Source organism: Strix aluco, chromosome 2 (genome assembly GCF_031877795.1).
Source record: "Strix aluco isolate bStrAlu1 chromosome 2, bStrAlu1.hap1, whole genome shotgun sequence".
NCBI classification, from domain to species: Eukaryota; Metazoa; Chordata; class Aves; order Strigiformes; family Strigidae; genus Strix; species Strix aluco.
In genome coordinates this window covers 111,831,728-111,848,968 of record NC_133932.1, presented here as the reverse complement: position 1 = coordinate 111,848,968, position 17,241 = coordinate 111,831,728, and the positions used below count along the sequence as shown (strand labels likewise).

Genomic DNA, 17,241 nt, shown 5'->3' with positions numbered 1-17,241 from the left:
CCCCACAAATTTATCTTCTTGTTGGCAGTGAACAAGGCGTAAATTTTATTCAGAATATTAGGAATGAGCGAGATGGGGTTATAATGAAAACATTGTGCAGCTTTATAGCTTTCACAGCAACAAAACCTTTACATGAAATGACAGTAATCGGTATCATAGAGTAACAGTATTTAAATGAGTATATTGAATACAGATATGAATTGTATTTATATAACATAAGCACTTGACTTTCCAGAGAATAAAAATTACCTTAAAATTATGTGAGAGGTCTGAGATAAAGAAAGTGAAAGCTCTGAATTTCTTCTAAGGATTAAAAATCTAAAAAGATAGGCACAACAGGTCATAGCAAGATAGCATAATAGGGCACCCTGTAGTGCTCAGCTATTAAAAGTTTAATCCTTGATTATGAATTTTTTTGCTTTTGTATATTTGTCTCAGATGCTTATAAAATAATGTGGAATTGTGGATTAATGGAATTTTGGATTAATATTTTTACATAATTTACTGTAATGAAATAATTTTTCTGGTTTCTGCTTTTTTTTAAATCCATCAACTGCTTCTTATTTCAGAACCTCAGCAGTGACCCACAGTCTGCTTCACAATGATACTCACAACAAATTACACATATCTTACAAAGAAAAAAGTGATAGATAGGGGTTGGTAGAAGACAGAATTATTTGTGCTCAGATCAACAATGTATAAAGTCTTTTAGTATGGGTAAGCTAGAAAAGTAGCATAATTTGCAAAGATTGCTATTGCAAATATATACAGGGATCTGGGGGGGAAGAATTCAGTCAAAACCAAAATAATTCTAATGTTAAAAGAATTTATGTAAATTCAATATTAAAATGATAATATTAATAGGATTTTAAGATAAATTATTATAATCCAATTCCTGTGTATTTTGTTTGCCATTTGCTAGCTCTGGGTCCAAATCATACACTTTTTCATTTATATTTTACATGAAGTTCACTATATGGATCACTGTAAAATCTGGACACATAAAAACTTAATTTCTTTTCTTTCAGTATTTCAATTCATTGTGATACTTTTGTACTGCTCATCAAGTTCAGCTACCGTTAAATGTTAGTATTCTGTTCAAATTATAAACCTCTTCTTCACTTGACACACACTCTTTCAATAGTCACAAGTGCAAACATAGTCATTGTACAATGGGATTTAGGGTCTTCCAATAAGAAATGATATTGTGATGATTTGGTATTTAATTTAGTTATTTTTAATTAATTATTTAACACATATTAAGATTCTTTGATGGAAATAAATGCACTGATGAAAGTATATTTCTTAAATTGTTACCTATTATTTTGAATATATCTTTTAAAAATAAATCCCCAATGTATTTAGAGAAAAAAAAAATACTGAAACCCCCCCCACCATTCTGTTAGCGGTAGAATGTTTTGCATTATTATAATGAAAGTTATTCCATATTTGCACTGACAGACACTGAAAGATAAAATACTGTCCCTGGCTAAAAAAAAAATTAAAAAAAATGTTTGTTCAGATATAAACAATTCCCTTAAGCTACTTCAAAGGTACTGGCATACTATGATGACAATAAGAGAGAGATCCCATTCCTTCTCATTTAGAGAGAGAAATTTAGAGTTTTTCTTGTCTTTGAAAAAAAGTAGCCTGTGTTGACTGTTATGTATGATAGAAACAATTAATTAGGAAGACATGCAGAGTAAAGATTAGAGAAAGAATGGTCTCTGTAAGTCTGAATTCCCTCTTTTATTTTCCTTTTTGGATTCTTTCACTACCTTTGCATCCATGTTTTCCTTACGTATATTTTAATTGCTCCTAAATGCTATGGAAAATGAATTGCTTGAATCTTCTTTAATCTTGGCTAATTTAAACACAAGGTGTATAGTGTGACATAATTCCTATTAATGGAGGAGTTCCCTGCTTTGTTCAAAAGTTTCAGAAAAGGAGATAGAAGATATATAGAATAAAATGCAAAAAGCAGATGGGTAATACTGTAATAAGAATTATGATCTGGTTATTATGAATTGCTTTGATTAACAAAATTTCCAAATGATCAGGACATGCAAGGAAATAAATTTATATGTGAATTTAATGGAAGGCACACTTTTTCAAGCATTCGCCATCAGACTTTGGCAAAGAGAAAGACATAGTTTCCATCCATGTAGACATATTGCCAAATATTAGTTGAATCAGAGAGCTAATGGAGTGGTGCTGGAAAACCAGGGAGTTGGCAGTGATCTCAGTATTCAGGTTTTGCTGTCAAATTAAGGATTTGGTCCCCTGTCAACCCCTTCCCTGCAGTGGAGTGCAGTGACATAAAAATGGGTTCTCCAGACTGTCTAAGACTTGAGCTCTTCCTACCCAAAGTTAATAGCTATTTCTATTTAGTAAGTATTGGGAGTGTGATTTCAGATAGAATTAGCAAAAGTAAAAACTCTAAATATTTCAGCTCTGTATCTCTGCCCCAAAGTAATGATAAAGCTAGATATCCTGTAACCATAGCCTGTCTCACAGTGACCATAGAGCCATTCTGCCCACCGTGAGGCAAAGTGGAACCTACTGAGCTCTTTTAAGTTAAATGAAAACAAAAGGAAAATCCAGGCAGGGGATTTTTTAAGATTTTATTTTGGCATACCATCTTACAAGGGGTAGGCAAAGCATGGTAATATAAATAACACAGAGGGTGTTTATGATGGTTGCAGTGAAGTAGGCAGCCATTGTGAACTGGAATTAAGCTACATAGATCTGCCACTGATGAATAATTAGTCTTATGGAAGAGTGAATATATAAAATAACCTTTCCTGCCAGAACTCAAGATCTCTGTGTGTGTAAAATGTGTTATTGCCAATAAATGTACTAAGATATTCAGTACAAATACCTATGCATAGATACAACTAAGGTGCCATATTTTTCTTTAATTCTGCCTTTATGAAGCATTTTGGTCTGCAACAGTAATTTGGATTTTGTTAGAAACCTGCTGCATGATTCCTTTTGCTGTTTTCTTAATCCGTCTTCATTTCGCTGACTACAGGAGCCCTTTACAACGTTCTTTCTAAATGCAAATGATGGCAAGTTTGACCACCCAGATCGAACCTTCTCTTCAGTAGCCAGGTCTTGGAGGAACAGCCAAAGAGATACCTCAGATGTGAAGGTAATATATACATTAAATAAATCAATAAATGTGCATTTTCATTTATGGTCTTTTGTTTTATGTAGGGACAAAGAGGGGTTTATATTTCATATCTTTATATTTAGTACACTAGATATAGTTTAAATAAAAGGTAGATGTTACTAAAGATTATTGTTCTAACAGAAACCATCAAAGATTCTTTGAAGTTGAGTGGACAAAAGGTGTTTTGTTTTTAGAGAAAAAAAAAACCTAACTGATCTAATTTAGATCAGATAATCAGGAGATGGAGAAAAGCCCAATAAATTGTTCTTTCCTGCTGTTAACTCAATATTTGGCCCACTCCATAAAACACAGCAGGAATTGGATTTGACCTTAAAGTGTCATATTGTTATAGCTTGCCTAGCTCTGGGTTTGCATTGCCTGGGGCAATTAATAAAGCATTAATGACAAGACCCATTAAAAATGTTGGCTTTTCTGTACAGCTCTAGCTTTTACTTGAATGTGCCTGGGGATATTATGCAACAATACACATTAGATTAAAACAACTTCTACACGATATACAGAAACAGCCGGAGAGCAGGGTGATTTTACTGTTGTTATTCCTTACCTATTGTTAAATACAAAGGGTTATTGTTCATATACATAGGACCTTATCAGAAAGAACCCAAAATCTAATAATATTTTGAATAATATGGTCCTTTCATGATTCTCATTTTCTAGTAATGAAGTACGCAAAAGCTGCAGTATACCGTTAATTGTTCTTTTTTTTATACTTAATTTTAAAGTGAATATGTCTCTCTTCTGTTTTGATACTGCCACTCATACTAGGAAATGCAAAAGTCAAGGTCACATTACCATTATATTTTTCACTTAACTTGACAAAAAGAGAAGTATATTTGTCATTTTGTTTTTATTCCAGAGCTCCTGTTTGCATAAATATTCCAGCAGTCTCAGAAGTGTATGTGGACAAACTATGTTGTTATTATTCAGTTACTAGTTAGAATAACAAATTGTAAATTGTATGGCCATCTTAACATATGGGAGAAAATGCTTTTTAAAGAAAAGAAATTAACCTAAAACTCTTAAAACGCATTTCATGTTTATTTGTGCTCCCCTGGAAATCAGTAATATTTTAAGTACTATCACTGTTACCTTTGTAAGAAAAACAAAGGAAATTTCAGAACATGGAAGGAATTTGAATTAATATCTACTATATATGAAAAGCAGCCATTTCTTCAAATTCAGAGTGCTGACATTTTGATTTTTCCCTTTCAATGAAATCTGGTTTTCCTGGAATTCCACCAAAATATCTGGGAAAATGGCTTCCTAAGAGTGGGGCTGAAACAAGAGATAAGAGCCTTAAACTGAGGAATAGGGGAAGACAGTTGGAAGTGACTGTAATCTTCTTGTCTGGCTTTAGTACTCAGGAGGAGGGCAGTTATATACATGAAGGCATTGCAAAAGATAAAGGAATATCTGTGGACAGACTGAGGGATGGTATTCAAATAGGGTATATAATTAGTGAAAGGATTGTTCCTAAACTAGCAACCGAATGCATTATCAGTAAAAAAGAGCTGAAATATTTGTATGAAAATACCAGGAGTCTTGTGAACCAAGTGGGGGTAATTTAAACTGCTGGTCCCAGCTATTGCAAGGATGCAGGAATTACGGAGGGATAAGAGTTGCATTACAAAAATGTATTTGTATTTTAAAATGTCAAGTTATTAAAATAAAAAAAGTATGAAAAAGATGTTCAAAACCAGATACCTTCAGAAAAGGAAGGCAAAAGGTGAAGATGTGGGTTAGTTATGTACTTTAATGTCACTGAAAGTATAAAAGGGAGTTGGGGATAACTTGGATAAAATAGTAACAATTAAGGGTCAGAGTTGCACTGGGGAAAAGATTGTAAAATAATGTATTCTAGAATACATTTGGGAGTCTGCTGTAGAGACCCAGAGTCAGATTTAGATATATATACATTTCTGTTATGCCATTAGAAAGAGAAATACTACTTGAAGCTAAGTCATTACAGAAAATCTAATATGGGAGGCACAGATGAGGTATGTTAGCCAATAAATGTTTTCTCCAGATAATCCCTGACCTGTCTGTTCAGGGATACTTTAGGGATTAAAGATGCTGTTTAAAATACAGTTTTGTTAATTAATGAAGATACAGGGAAGGTGGGTTTAGAAATTAACCTTGAATTGATTTATTATGAGTTGATTCATCTTAAGATAAAAATAGATAAACAAAAGCAGATTCAAAGCTGAATCTTTAAGGGATGCTAAAGCAAATAGAAAAAGTTCATAAGCTATCTAAATAAAAAAGTAAAAAAAAGGTAGAAATGAGAGGAGTTTTTTTAATGTATTTAACACCAGCATTCAATGTATTGCATCATCAAATTAATTTGTTATATATTAATACAAAACCACTACTGGAATAAGTCTACTGAAGTACACTTCAGTAGTCTAAGCAATATATGTCAATGCATTGCTGTTTTATGTTCAGTTGAACAGGGAAACTTGAAGATCAGCAGGATGGCAGAAAGCTTGTAGTGAGACCGAAGCTATATCCTTAGCATTATAACAGCTAGAATATCTCATGGCATCTAAATTCCACATGAAACAGTCTGATTAGTCATTCGTTTCAGAGCTCTCATGTTCTTGGAGAGCACAAGTTTTTTGTTTTTTCATTGTTCTGTTTTTTTAGTATGTATACTGGATAAAACAAATTCTTAGTGCTTTCTTTGCTGGGAACTAGCTAGTGGAAGGATATACCCAAACTGGAGGGAGCCATAAGAAGAGCAGCAAATGTGTTTAAGGAGTTGGATACAGGAAGAAAAATGAGTGTATGTGTGGGGAATTAATGTCTAAACGTGAAGACATGGTAACATAAATGCTATGAAATATGCAAACATATGAAAGGGAGAAGAATTGTTTGTCAGGGAACGAAGAGGTAGACCTCAGAGGAAAGGGATCAGAGTTGAAAAACACTTACTTAGCTAACAGAGTATGAAAAGTTAAAGTGAAATTGAGTATTCTGAATTTGAATATCCTCACAAGGGGAAGTACTAAACCCCTTAATTCTGAAGCTTCTTAGAAACATAGACTGGCAAAGCACTGAAAAAGCATCAGGGACAATCATGAATTGGCAAGAGGATGTGCTAGCTGACCCTTTAGGCCCTTTCCATTTGTAGAGTCTGTGTTTCTTAGTGATAAATCAAGAATGAGTATAGCAGCTAATTGTTGCTGTTGTTTGTTGCTTAAGATCTTAATGAACTGCATTTCTCAATGTCATGACAACAGGCCCAACTTTTCCCTGAGGCCTTGGAGTTCATTCTGCAAAAGGATGGGAAACTGAACTATTATTAATACTACAAATACCTCATTTTTTCAGATCAGTTGTGCTACTGCTTGGAATGCCTTACAGGCTTTTTAAGCATTTTAATCAAGTTTTCAGGAACTGGAAAAGCAGTGAGGTTTGGGGAATCACCAAGAAACCCCCTCAAAATCTCTACTCATTTTGCCCACTGTCCTAAGAACTGCAACCACTGTCTTGCACAACAAAAGACCTTCACCTCTGAGAGTGTGAAACATCCAAAAATCCACGTTCAGCTGTCTGGCATCTTGTAATATTTATCTAGCAGTCCTGTGAGAAAGTAGATAGTGTGCAAAAGAGAAGATGTATAGAGCTTGTGTGAGTACAAAACCTTAAAGCATGTTCACTGTCAAAGTGTTCTGCATATTTGTGTAGCTTCTTCTGGCTGCACACACAGTTATAAATGGGGGTCTTTGGCAGTGTGGATTCCCACACAATATACATGCTGTGAATTGTTTTCCCAGTCTAAAGATTTTTGAATCTTTATAGTAAATATTAGGTGCGTGGAATATGGACTATCCGTCAAAGTAGCAAACTTTGAAAACTGTTAAGAATAGCAAGTGTTCATTATTCATGTATTCCTTATCATATAGTTGAAATTCATCTGAGCTGCTTTAAATACATTTAATCTCTGATCTCACTAATCTCATTAATTACTGTGGCACAGGTTATAAAATAATTTAAACACAGTGTGTATAATGAATTAATCTGACATTCTTCAATGGTGTCTATTGTAAGACGGCCACAATTTTTGCTTTCAAGTACTGTATTAAATAATCATATGAATTGCCTAAATTCTTTATTAGCAAGGTCTAATTAAAAAAATACTTTCAAAATTAATTTTTTTAGGAAAGTAAAATCTGTATTATGATTTCTTTCATCAGTTATTGTTTAAGAAAGAAGACTATGAGGTGCTTTATTCTTAAGTGCTTAAGTCACTTCTGAAGTAGGTCAATTTTAACTAGTAAATTCAGATTTTTAAGCAATGCAGACACTTCCCACAACAGTGTTCTTTTGCAGTCTCAACGTAGTTTTAAAAGAAACATACAAACCACTTTTAAGAAAATCTGCGTTAAAATTTAAAAAACAAATACCTGATATTTGCAAAAGAACTTATATCTCTTTAGGAAGCTGCAGTTCTGTGGGTCAGTCTCCTTTTTTCACATGCATGTGTCTTCTCTGGCTGTCGCTCTCTCTGTTCCCCCTTTCTCCCTTTCCTCTCCTTCCTTCCTTCCCTCTCTCCCTTTGTGTGTGTGTAGTCTCCTCTGGAACTAAATTGTTTCACACTGAGCGAATGAAAATAGGGCTGTGGCAGTAGTTTGATCAGTCTGAAAAACAAGCTATAATTACTACATCTTGAATTGTGGAAAAAGGTACACTACCTTTGAAAAATGTAGTGTATGGTACATCATTGCTTAATATATGATTATCTACATAGACAATTTTGTTCCTTTTGTTGGAGCTGGTTTGGTTCATTTTCAAAGAAACCTGTTCACCTAGAGTGGCTGAAGCAGAATTAATATGGTATGTGCTATGTTAGGGTGGTAACACACAAGTGAGAACCTGCATAACAGAGTTTACTTTATTGTGTCTCCCTTTCTCAACATTGACCTTCTACTGAGATAATCAGTACAAGCTGGAGGAAGAATGAACGTTCATGGAGTGACCTTTGAGGAAGCAAGTCACCCGGAAATGACCATAACTTGGCCAGTCAGCTTTCACATTTTTTCCTTTTCACCTCCCCCCTGCTCCAGTCTCTGGTAACACTGACTTCCCCAGAACCTCCTGTTCAGGCACTAATCTTTCCTAATGCCTCTCAAACTTGTTATATTACTTTTTGAATAGTGTGTTTAGAAGTTAGAAAGGTAGCTCTGACAAAATGTCATTAAGGTGCCTTAGTGTGAATTAACACAGTTAATGGAGGTACTCATGACTGACTCATTGACCCAGTACTAGGCTCTTGTGGAATTAATGGATGCCAGGGGATCAACCTTTTGGGAGGAAAAGAAAGAAAGAAAAAGAAATGGCAGCTTTAAAACCTTGAAGTGAAATATATTAGAAAAGTGAAAACGTCTGGGTTGGATTTGATTTCATTGGGAGGCCATAAAATGGTATACCCTTAGCAAAACATATTAAATAGAAACGTCAGATTTGATGCAAGTGGTGTACAATTATGATAGTGTTAATAGTGGTCCTCTATCACCCCAAGACATATTTTTAAAGTTTAATTTCTCAGCAGCTTGGATTTGTCACAGGCTTGTAAATTAGAAAATGCATTTGGGGATGTTTTCTTATATAAAGACACAAGGCATATAATACTGTTAACTATACCTTGGGGTTTTAGTATAGCTATTAAAATAAACTAGAGATCACATTTACAGACAAGAAATGTCTGTTATAATACTCATTTTACTTTTTTTTACACCCCTCAGTAGCTTTACTGCATCGTTCTTCGTCTGAGAAGAGCCAAGCTTCTCGGGCAGTTTGAAAGGTAGCTGACTATTAAATGATAGAAAGCTAACCTATCTTATTAGAAGTGTGAATGAAAGGGGAGCAGAGGAGGTTACCAGCTTGTGAAATGTCAGGGACAACTAGACAGAAATTACTGCAAATAGGTTTAGATCACTAGAATCCCTATTTTTATTAACTCTTTGAACTCTAGATATTTATTGTGGTAAGAAATTACCCATGACAGGTTATGTAGTCAGAAAGATTTATTTAGAACCTTTGATATGTTTTGGCAAGAGCAAAGAAACCAATAAAATTTACGGAATTGTATCAATTAATGCAAAGTTATATATCAGCTGAATGGCATACAATAACAATATGCATCTAAAATGCTTAATTGGTCTCTGAATATTTTAAAAATACCAGGCTTTTTAAAAATATTGATCTTCTGTGTCTTTTCTTTGCACTCCCTCATTTTATGCCTGCAAACTGATGCAACTTCTGGGGCAGCTTTTTAATGTTCCTATTTTTGATATTTTCCTTCATGTCTTGCTTTACACTGGCTGAGTCAATGTTTCTAGTGTAGGAAGAAAATATTTTGAGATTTGTCTTTCATGAACATTTTTAGCTTGAAACATAAACTTCTCAAAATCATGGTAGCTTCAAACAAGCATTCCTTTGCATAGACCTGGCTTTGCTTTGACCTTTTACCTCTAGTGCCACTGAAAGTGCAATAGGAGTTTTAAGGATCCCCTTATCAGCTATTCTGTCTGTCAAGTGGAAAGCAAATTGGGAGACAGAAGGTCCTCTGTGTCCCATCCCCTGGTGTAAATACCATCCCTGAGATACATTTTTCCCTTGCTAATTTCTGAGTCTCCTTGTTCCTGTCTTCCAGAGGAATTTAACAATGACCCTTCTAAAGTATGAAGCTGGTGATTTGCAAGAAGCTATGTTGTATGGCAAATTACACTGTGCATAAAAATGAATGAGAAATAGCAGATCCTGTCAGAAAAGCATGCAATCTTAATCTCTGATCTAAAGACCACAGAGGTTGATAAAAACATTTATTTTGGCTTCTGTGTGATGAACATGTGATAAAATATAACAAGGCCAAAGTATATATAGGAGTAAATTAAGTTATGCACTTTTTAGGAATAATTCTACTAGCTAATTTGGGGAGGTTAAAATAATATTTTACATATCTGTAACTAAAACTTAAACAATGTAGCAATACAGAAGGCAAAATCATTGTCCTTCACTCAGATTTTTAGGAGCTGAAAGGGTGTAAAGCTGGTAGGATAATGCTTTCCAAACATGTAATAAACTATGCAAAGAGAAAACAGTAATTTGTTCTCTGTATCTGGGATGGATTGATAGCTAGGACAAGGGAAAATGGACTTAGATTGTGTAAAGAAAAATTGAGGCCAGGCATTAGGTAAAACTTCCTCAGATGAAGAATACTGAAGTCAGTTGATGGAAGGATTGTGGAGTTCCTGTCACTCCAATTCTGGGGCAACAGGGTAGACAGATATCTGTCAGGAAAGATGGTATAGCTGAACCTCTTCTGGAGCAGAGGAATGGGCAAGGTCATCTCTCCAAATGTGACCCTGGAAACAGATATTTGATGTATCTGTTCCTTGTCCTTAACAGTAAAAGCACCAAGAGAGCTGTCTCTCTCTAGCTATAATCTTTATTAGAATATGAACTGGTACAAGCCCACTTACGAAACAAAGAAAACCCAAACTCTGTCTGAGAAAAATGTAAATAGGTTTTGAAAATAACTCTAGCCCTTGCTAGTGTTATCCTTTCCTTCATTCTTGTGTTCATTCTTGCAATTTTCAGTGACTTCTTGGTTAAAGCAATTCTCACTGGGCCCCAGTTGTCATCTTGCTGTCTCTGCTGAGGTTCATTCCTGTCTGCTCCTTCCTTTTCCCAGCTCCCAGGCTCTGTCCTTGCTGTGTGCTCTGTCCTTGTTAGTCCCTTCTCTCTCTGCTTCTCCCAGCTGTACTTCTCCAAGTGAAGCACGCTTAGGGGCCCTGGGGAACGAAGTATTCACCTTTCCATCCTCACCCAGCACCTGCCATTGGCATGAGGTAGAAGAGACAGCTTCTTTATTTTTTCACAGTGGAATAAACAGTGAACACATAAAAAAAACCCTTTCTATCACACTTCTCTAGATTGTGTTTTCCATGCTTCTAAGTAGCTACACATTTTGAAGATTTTTCCAAATGTTAGCAAGTTCGTACCTACAGCGTGTCACAAGTTTTCATAGTGGATCTATGTTTTAGTATATTTTCATTCATTCTCTAGAAATGAGAAGGGGATGGATTTATCTGAGTGGTTTCTTAGTCTAATTAATAGTGGAGACCCCAAAATTACAAGGGGAATATCAAAAGCTACCAAAGAAAACGGAATGGTTAATGCAAAGTATGGGAAATATGTCAGTATCTGGGAAAGGTCACATGCAACATTGTTTGTATCTCAAGAAAAGGTTCAATTCATGCTAAATAGTACTCAAAAAAGCAAACAAAATTGTGCTAAAAATAACATCGAAGAAACTTTTGAGACTATAATAAGTGGATTTATTAAATTTTTTTGAAATACTGTGTTTAGTTTCATTACTTTGACAAAAAAAAAAAAAAAAAAATACCAGAAGAAGTGTAACTGAAATGATTAAGGTTCTAGAGAGAGTGTTATTTGAAGAGGATTTAGAAGTCTGGCAGTGGTTAGTTTCCAGAGCACAGGAATAAGACAGGTCAAACTAAACACATACAACACAATAAATCTTATGAAGAAAGTTAATCGCATGCTTTCTATTTATGTTTTCTGTTATACCAGACAAGGGAACATTAAATTACACTGAAAGCAAATAGCAACAAAGATAAAATTACTAAATGGAAATACCATTAAAAATATTTAATTACTTAAATCCCTTTGTTTCAAGATACCCCTGAAGTCAGAACGTTAGTAGAATTCAGTTAACGCTACATGTGTCTCTAGGTAGCACAAATCTTTCAGATACGTTAGATGTAAAAGTTCACAATTAGATCCTAGGTCATTTAAAACTGAAAAAGGAAATTTAAGAGATAACGTATCTTTGATGGGATCAAGAACTTGCTTGCTATTTGACATTGCAGGTTAGTACACCACCATGTTGCATAAAAAATGGTGATAATTAAAAGCAGTGGTATGCGTTTCAAGGCTTTTATACAAAATAGAAATAAACTTTGCTTACTTTTTTCCTTTAATAAGTTCTGTTTCGTTTGAATATTGACGTTTAATTCAATTTTGACATTAATATTTCATCATTCTGAGGTCCTTATGACTGTTTCTTTTCTTTAAGGCAATGCTTTTAGTTTGTCAGTGATTTCTATGGTAGCACATGTTGGGTTTTGGCCAGTTTTTAGTCCCAAGTTAGTAGTAGTTTGTTGAGCTCTAGAAAGATTAGTGTCTAGTTTTCTCCAACTGTGAGGATCATTCATTCTTCTTCGGGCTTCATTAGAGAACACCTCGGGAACGTGAGAGTTAGAAATACTCTGAGTAAATTAGAGGTATATGATGAAATTTAGGATTGTCAGTAAATTTTTTTTTTTTCTTTTAACCTTATAGGATATTCAGGATTGCTTTTAGTTTGACTTTGCTCTAGCAACTATTTTATTATTTACTGCATGTATTTTTTTTTTTTTTAATTACAGCTCATTTCATAATGAGCTATTCAAGCTCAGGCATGTCTCACTTGATTAGTGTTTTGCACTGGTTAGATATTAATTGGCATTGCATTGTAGTCTAATCTGAATTCAGACTGTTTATAGTATGTTAAAAATGATGTAAAGAAGCAAGTAAATTGCCTCTCTGAACATACTTAAAATTGTAACATAAATATTCTTGTTTTTTTTAAAATTTAAATTAATAAATTTGGAAGGACCATCTATGCTTTAACTGCTCTACTCTCTATGGAGTTGCAGATCAGATTTAATTAGATAAGTTTGTGTCTGCAGTGATTTTTTTTATGCTTCTCATGTCTGCAGCCTTTGAAAGGACCACAAAGAGACTCAAGTTTCAGGTGCTGTGTCATCAGTTTTGATCATGTTACACAACTGAATGCCATAATGCTTTTAACAATGTAATTTTGTGAATTTAATCCATATCTGGATATTAGAAAAGAGATAGCGGGCTTTAAAGCTTTTTTGTTATTGCAGTTCAATACTTATTGCTAAAATGATAGCAACAAATGGCGATATTTATGTCAAAATGCCTTTCTATTTAGCTATCCTGGAAACTGGGAAAAACTTCACACTCTAACTTATCTATAATGTATTAATACACTTCAGATGATCTTTGCTACTCAGCTATTGATCTTTCACAGTTTAAATATCATGTATTACTGTTTTAAGGACATTTGTTGTACTGACATTTCTATATCCATGTATTTTTGAATTTTTCTTACAGTAGAAAAATTAATTCACCCTGAATTTTTTTTCCTTATATAGGTTATCAAATTGCCAACTTTTCTTATGCAATTAAAGAATATAGAGAAAGTAAAATCAAGACAGTATATCAGCAACTTTTTTTTCCCTTTTAAATAGTTTAGTTAAATAATGATTACAAAATCCAACATATTTATAGTATTGAAGGCTTAGTATACACTTTCTTGTACCGGTTATTTTGAAGAGATCTCCTTTATTGATATGCACTGCTGTCCAAAGTTATCCTATTCATAAAACCAGATATGGGAAAAACAAAGACTGAATATTTCATTATGAAAAATATGTTTGACCGTAAGTACAAGAAAACATACTATAAAATTTCTTAAACAAGTGCACAGAAGCATAAACAAAACCAGGAATGTTTTAATGTGTACTACAACAGAGCCTGATTCTGGCAGCACCATTTAGAATCTCTGTATAAATGTGAAATCTCATTGTGTGTTTTCTCCTTGCTAGGAGTTAATTCCAGAGTTTTACTACCTACCAGAGATGTTTGTCAACAGTAATGGCTATAATCTAGGAATCAGGGAAGATGAAGTTGTTGTGAACGATGTTGATCTCCCCCCATGGGCCAAGAAGCCTGAAGACTTCGTCCGTATCAACAGGATGGTAAGGTGCACTTTAGTTCAGCCTAAGTAAGAAGTTCTGTGTTTTAACAAGCTAACCTAATGCTGGTTTTCATCTCCTTGTAACTAGATTTACAGAAACAAAATAAAAAATGAAGGAGGATTTGTATTCTGTCTTGCTTGACAGAACCCTTTATTTTACCCTGGATTTTCCTTCCATGTGCCCAAATCATGGAAAATGAAATTCAGTTATTTACTCTCTCATGAGAAAGCATCAGATGGGCATGAGCTGGGCAATACAGGATAGCCTGGAAAATTTAAGTCTGTTCCTCCTCACCACCTTCTACATCAAAAAATAAAAGGTTATTATAAATGCTGGTATCCTGCAAGATATATTATATTTCTTACTCGACTGAAGCTATGCACTATGAAGATACACATCAGGGATGAGCTGGAAGTGTAGAAATATGAACATAAGCCAACAACTGCGAGAAATTTTGCAAAAGAACTGCTCTGATGTAAAACACCAAGTCTGCAGAATTTAAGCATGAAAACCCATTTATCTATGTTGTATATATTTTGCCTTAATTTGATAGATAATGATTTTATTAATGATAGAGTTAATACCTAGTTAATGCTTCTAGTAATTTTTAGGAAAAACAAGGTATATTCTGATGTTTTGGCCAGCAATAGTTCAATTTATGGTATTGTCCTGGAAATGGATCTTTCTTAAAATGCATATTGCTTGTCTTGGTTATAGAGTCAGGACTATACTTTCAATAAGCCATGTGTTTCCATACAGTTGCAGAACTGTTCAGCTTGTGCATTACTCCCTACAGTGCTTTTGTTGTAGGATTATAAGTCTAGCAGTGTTGCTTTTCTTCTAATCAGTTTGGCAATTTAATTTCAAGAACTGTCTATTTAAAGAAAATTGTTCTTCAGGAGATGATAGAAAAAATAGCCATTTGAAGTTTGAAAGAATAGAAGAATATTATAGAAACAAACCTACTCCTAGATGTATATGATTGAGAAGTGTCCTCCATTTAGAAGAGTAAATGGCTTGACATATGTACAGCAGTCTCCTAAGGAAGTAATAGCAAGCTATCACTTGAGACATACAAAATGAACTACACAAAGCATGAGAAAAGTGTTCCAAGGAGTGGTCCTTTGTTGGCAGGAAGAAGCTGAACAACATTTTCCTTCTTTTTCTTGGCTGATTTATCTTATAGCTGCATACATTATAACATTCTCAAAACAAGTAATTGTCACAGCTGGTGGCAATAAATTCAAGTGCAATTTTACTAGCAAAGAAGGAGGTGGCCTCAAAGCTCCATTAGCATTCTGAAGTGTGGGATGCACAATCACAGCTACTCCAGAGTGCCCGTGTCACTGCACAGAGCCCTTTTTTGGACTGCGGTTGTGGCTAAACCCAAACTGGGTGCAGGAGTAAGCACACTAAAGTTGACCAAGAGGTTTAGTTTTGACATCTGTAAGAACAGAAGTCTGATACCTTACTGAAAAAGGATAAACAAGCTGCCACCTATTGGGGAATATAATGAGAGATGCATATTAATAACTCCCTTCAGGTAATTTTATAATGAATATTCCTTCTTGTATCCTAAATTGTGTTTTCTCCATCTTTCCTTTCCACAAAGATAGAATGATTAATAGCAGGATAAAAGGCACTATGTGATAAGAGATCACTTGAAGAAAAGCTTTAGTTTTAGTTTATTTGATTTCTCTCATGCAATTTCTCTTTTTAGAAAATAGCATAGAAGCTCTCTACAGAAAACTTTTGTGCTGTTGAAGAAAACAGCTGCTTGCATGAATTTAGAGTGTAGCATTTATGCCTCTTCAGGACTGTACTTTCAAGAAAGACCAATAGTTACAAGCTGGAAATACCTTTTAAATATTAACCTGTAACAGCACTAATGACTGATTCCATACATGTGTAAGTATGCTCAGACTGCCAATAGACAGACAAACTGATGTTAAGGTTCAAGTACTATTAGAATTACAGGCTTCAACTAATTGAGTACTTCTCAGATTTCTAAAATCAGAAATGATCTCACTTATGTATCATACCCTTCCTATACAGCATCATGCTGTTATTATACAGTTTTGCCTGGAGGCAGTTTACGCATGGCCTTTATTCATCCCAGCATCTACTTTTAGCAAGAGCATGATCAATAGCTAAAATTCAGTTCTACACAGATACATGCTATCTTCTAGTGAACAGTCTGGTGAAGTTCACAAATGATAATAAGGTTGGGAATTGCGTAGAAACCAGGAGAAATAAGCATAGATTTATTTGAATTAGATGCAGAAAATACACTCGAAATCACCTTGGGAGGAAAGAATTAAAGATATTCAATAGGAAGCAGAAGTCTGGAAACAAAAATAGTACCAAAAATAGACCAGTAGCGAGGTAAGGGTGACAATGAGCAGCAATTAGATTAGATAAAACTCTGTAATTCTATATTCACCAAAAATAAGTGTATTTTGATGCCATCTATGGAGAATCATTGCATCACAGAGGATGTAAACAGTTGTATCTGTGTATAGTCCTTTTGAGACTGCACCTGGAATACTGAATTCACTTCTGGGAGACTAGAAGTATTCACATTTGGATGGAGTTCAGAAGATAGTAACAAAATGAATAACTGGGATGTTTAAAGAGCATGATATATGCATAGTTTTTTATAAAGCTTATAATAAATTAACAAGTAGCTAAAGAAGGATAATCTCTTTCACAAAAATGCAGATAGTATGTGTAGTAAGAAGTAATGGAATTACGTTTTCAAAGTGTAATAATTTTTCAGAAAAACTTCCTCACATAGGGTTTTATTAGCACATACAGTGAACTGCCAGTACTCTCTCGTTTTGGTCACTAGAACTAGACTGTTCAAAGTAAGGAACAGATATAAAAGGATTGGAAAGTTTGACATTCTCTACCTCATGTCTGATTCCATGTTTTGAACTGGCCAGCAGATGTATTATTCAGTTAGGTCATCCCCAGGCCAAGCTTTGGCTGTTATACAAGAATCTATCTTGAGAAAAAAAACAGCCTGGGTGTGGTGCTGACGTGTAAAACACAGCAAGCTTGTGCAAGCCTGGAATTTCTACAGCAATTTAGCAAAGCAAGTAGAGAACACGTTTGCAGGAAAGCCACAGAAAATTGAGGAATATTTCAAGTAAATGTTGTCCTGATCCCTTGTCTAATGAAATC

General features: G+C 34.5%; 1 protein-coding gene across 11 annotated transcripts in view; it reads left to right on the top strand.

Moving 5' to 3' along the window:
- Positions 1–17,241, top strand: part of NBEA (neurobeachin) — a 514,689-nt gene that overhangs the window by 439,944 nt on the left and 57,504 nt on the right. For all 11 annotated transcript variants that reach the window (XM_074815844.1, XM_074815841.1, XM_074815846.1 and 8 more), the window contains 2 exons: positions 3,035–3,154; positions 13,903–14,055. In XM_074815844.1, coding sequence (XP_074671945.1) covers positions 3,035–3,154; positions 13,903–14,055 — 273 coding nt within the window. The remainder of the gene's footprint in view (positions 1–3,034; positions 3,155–13,902; positions 14,056–17,241) is intronic.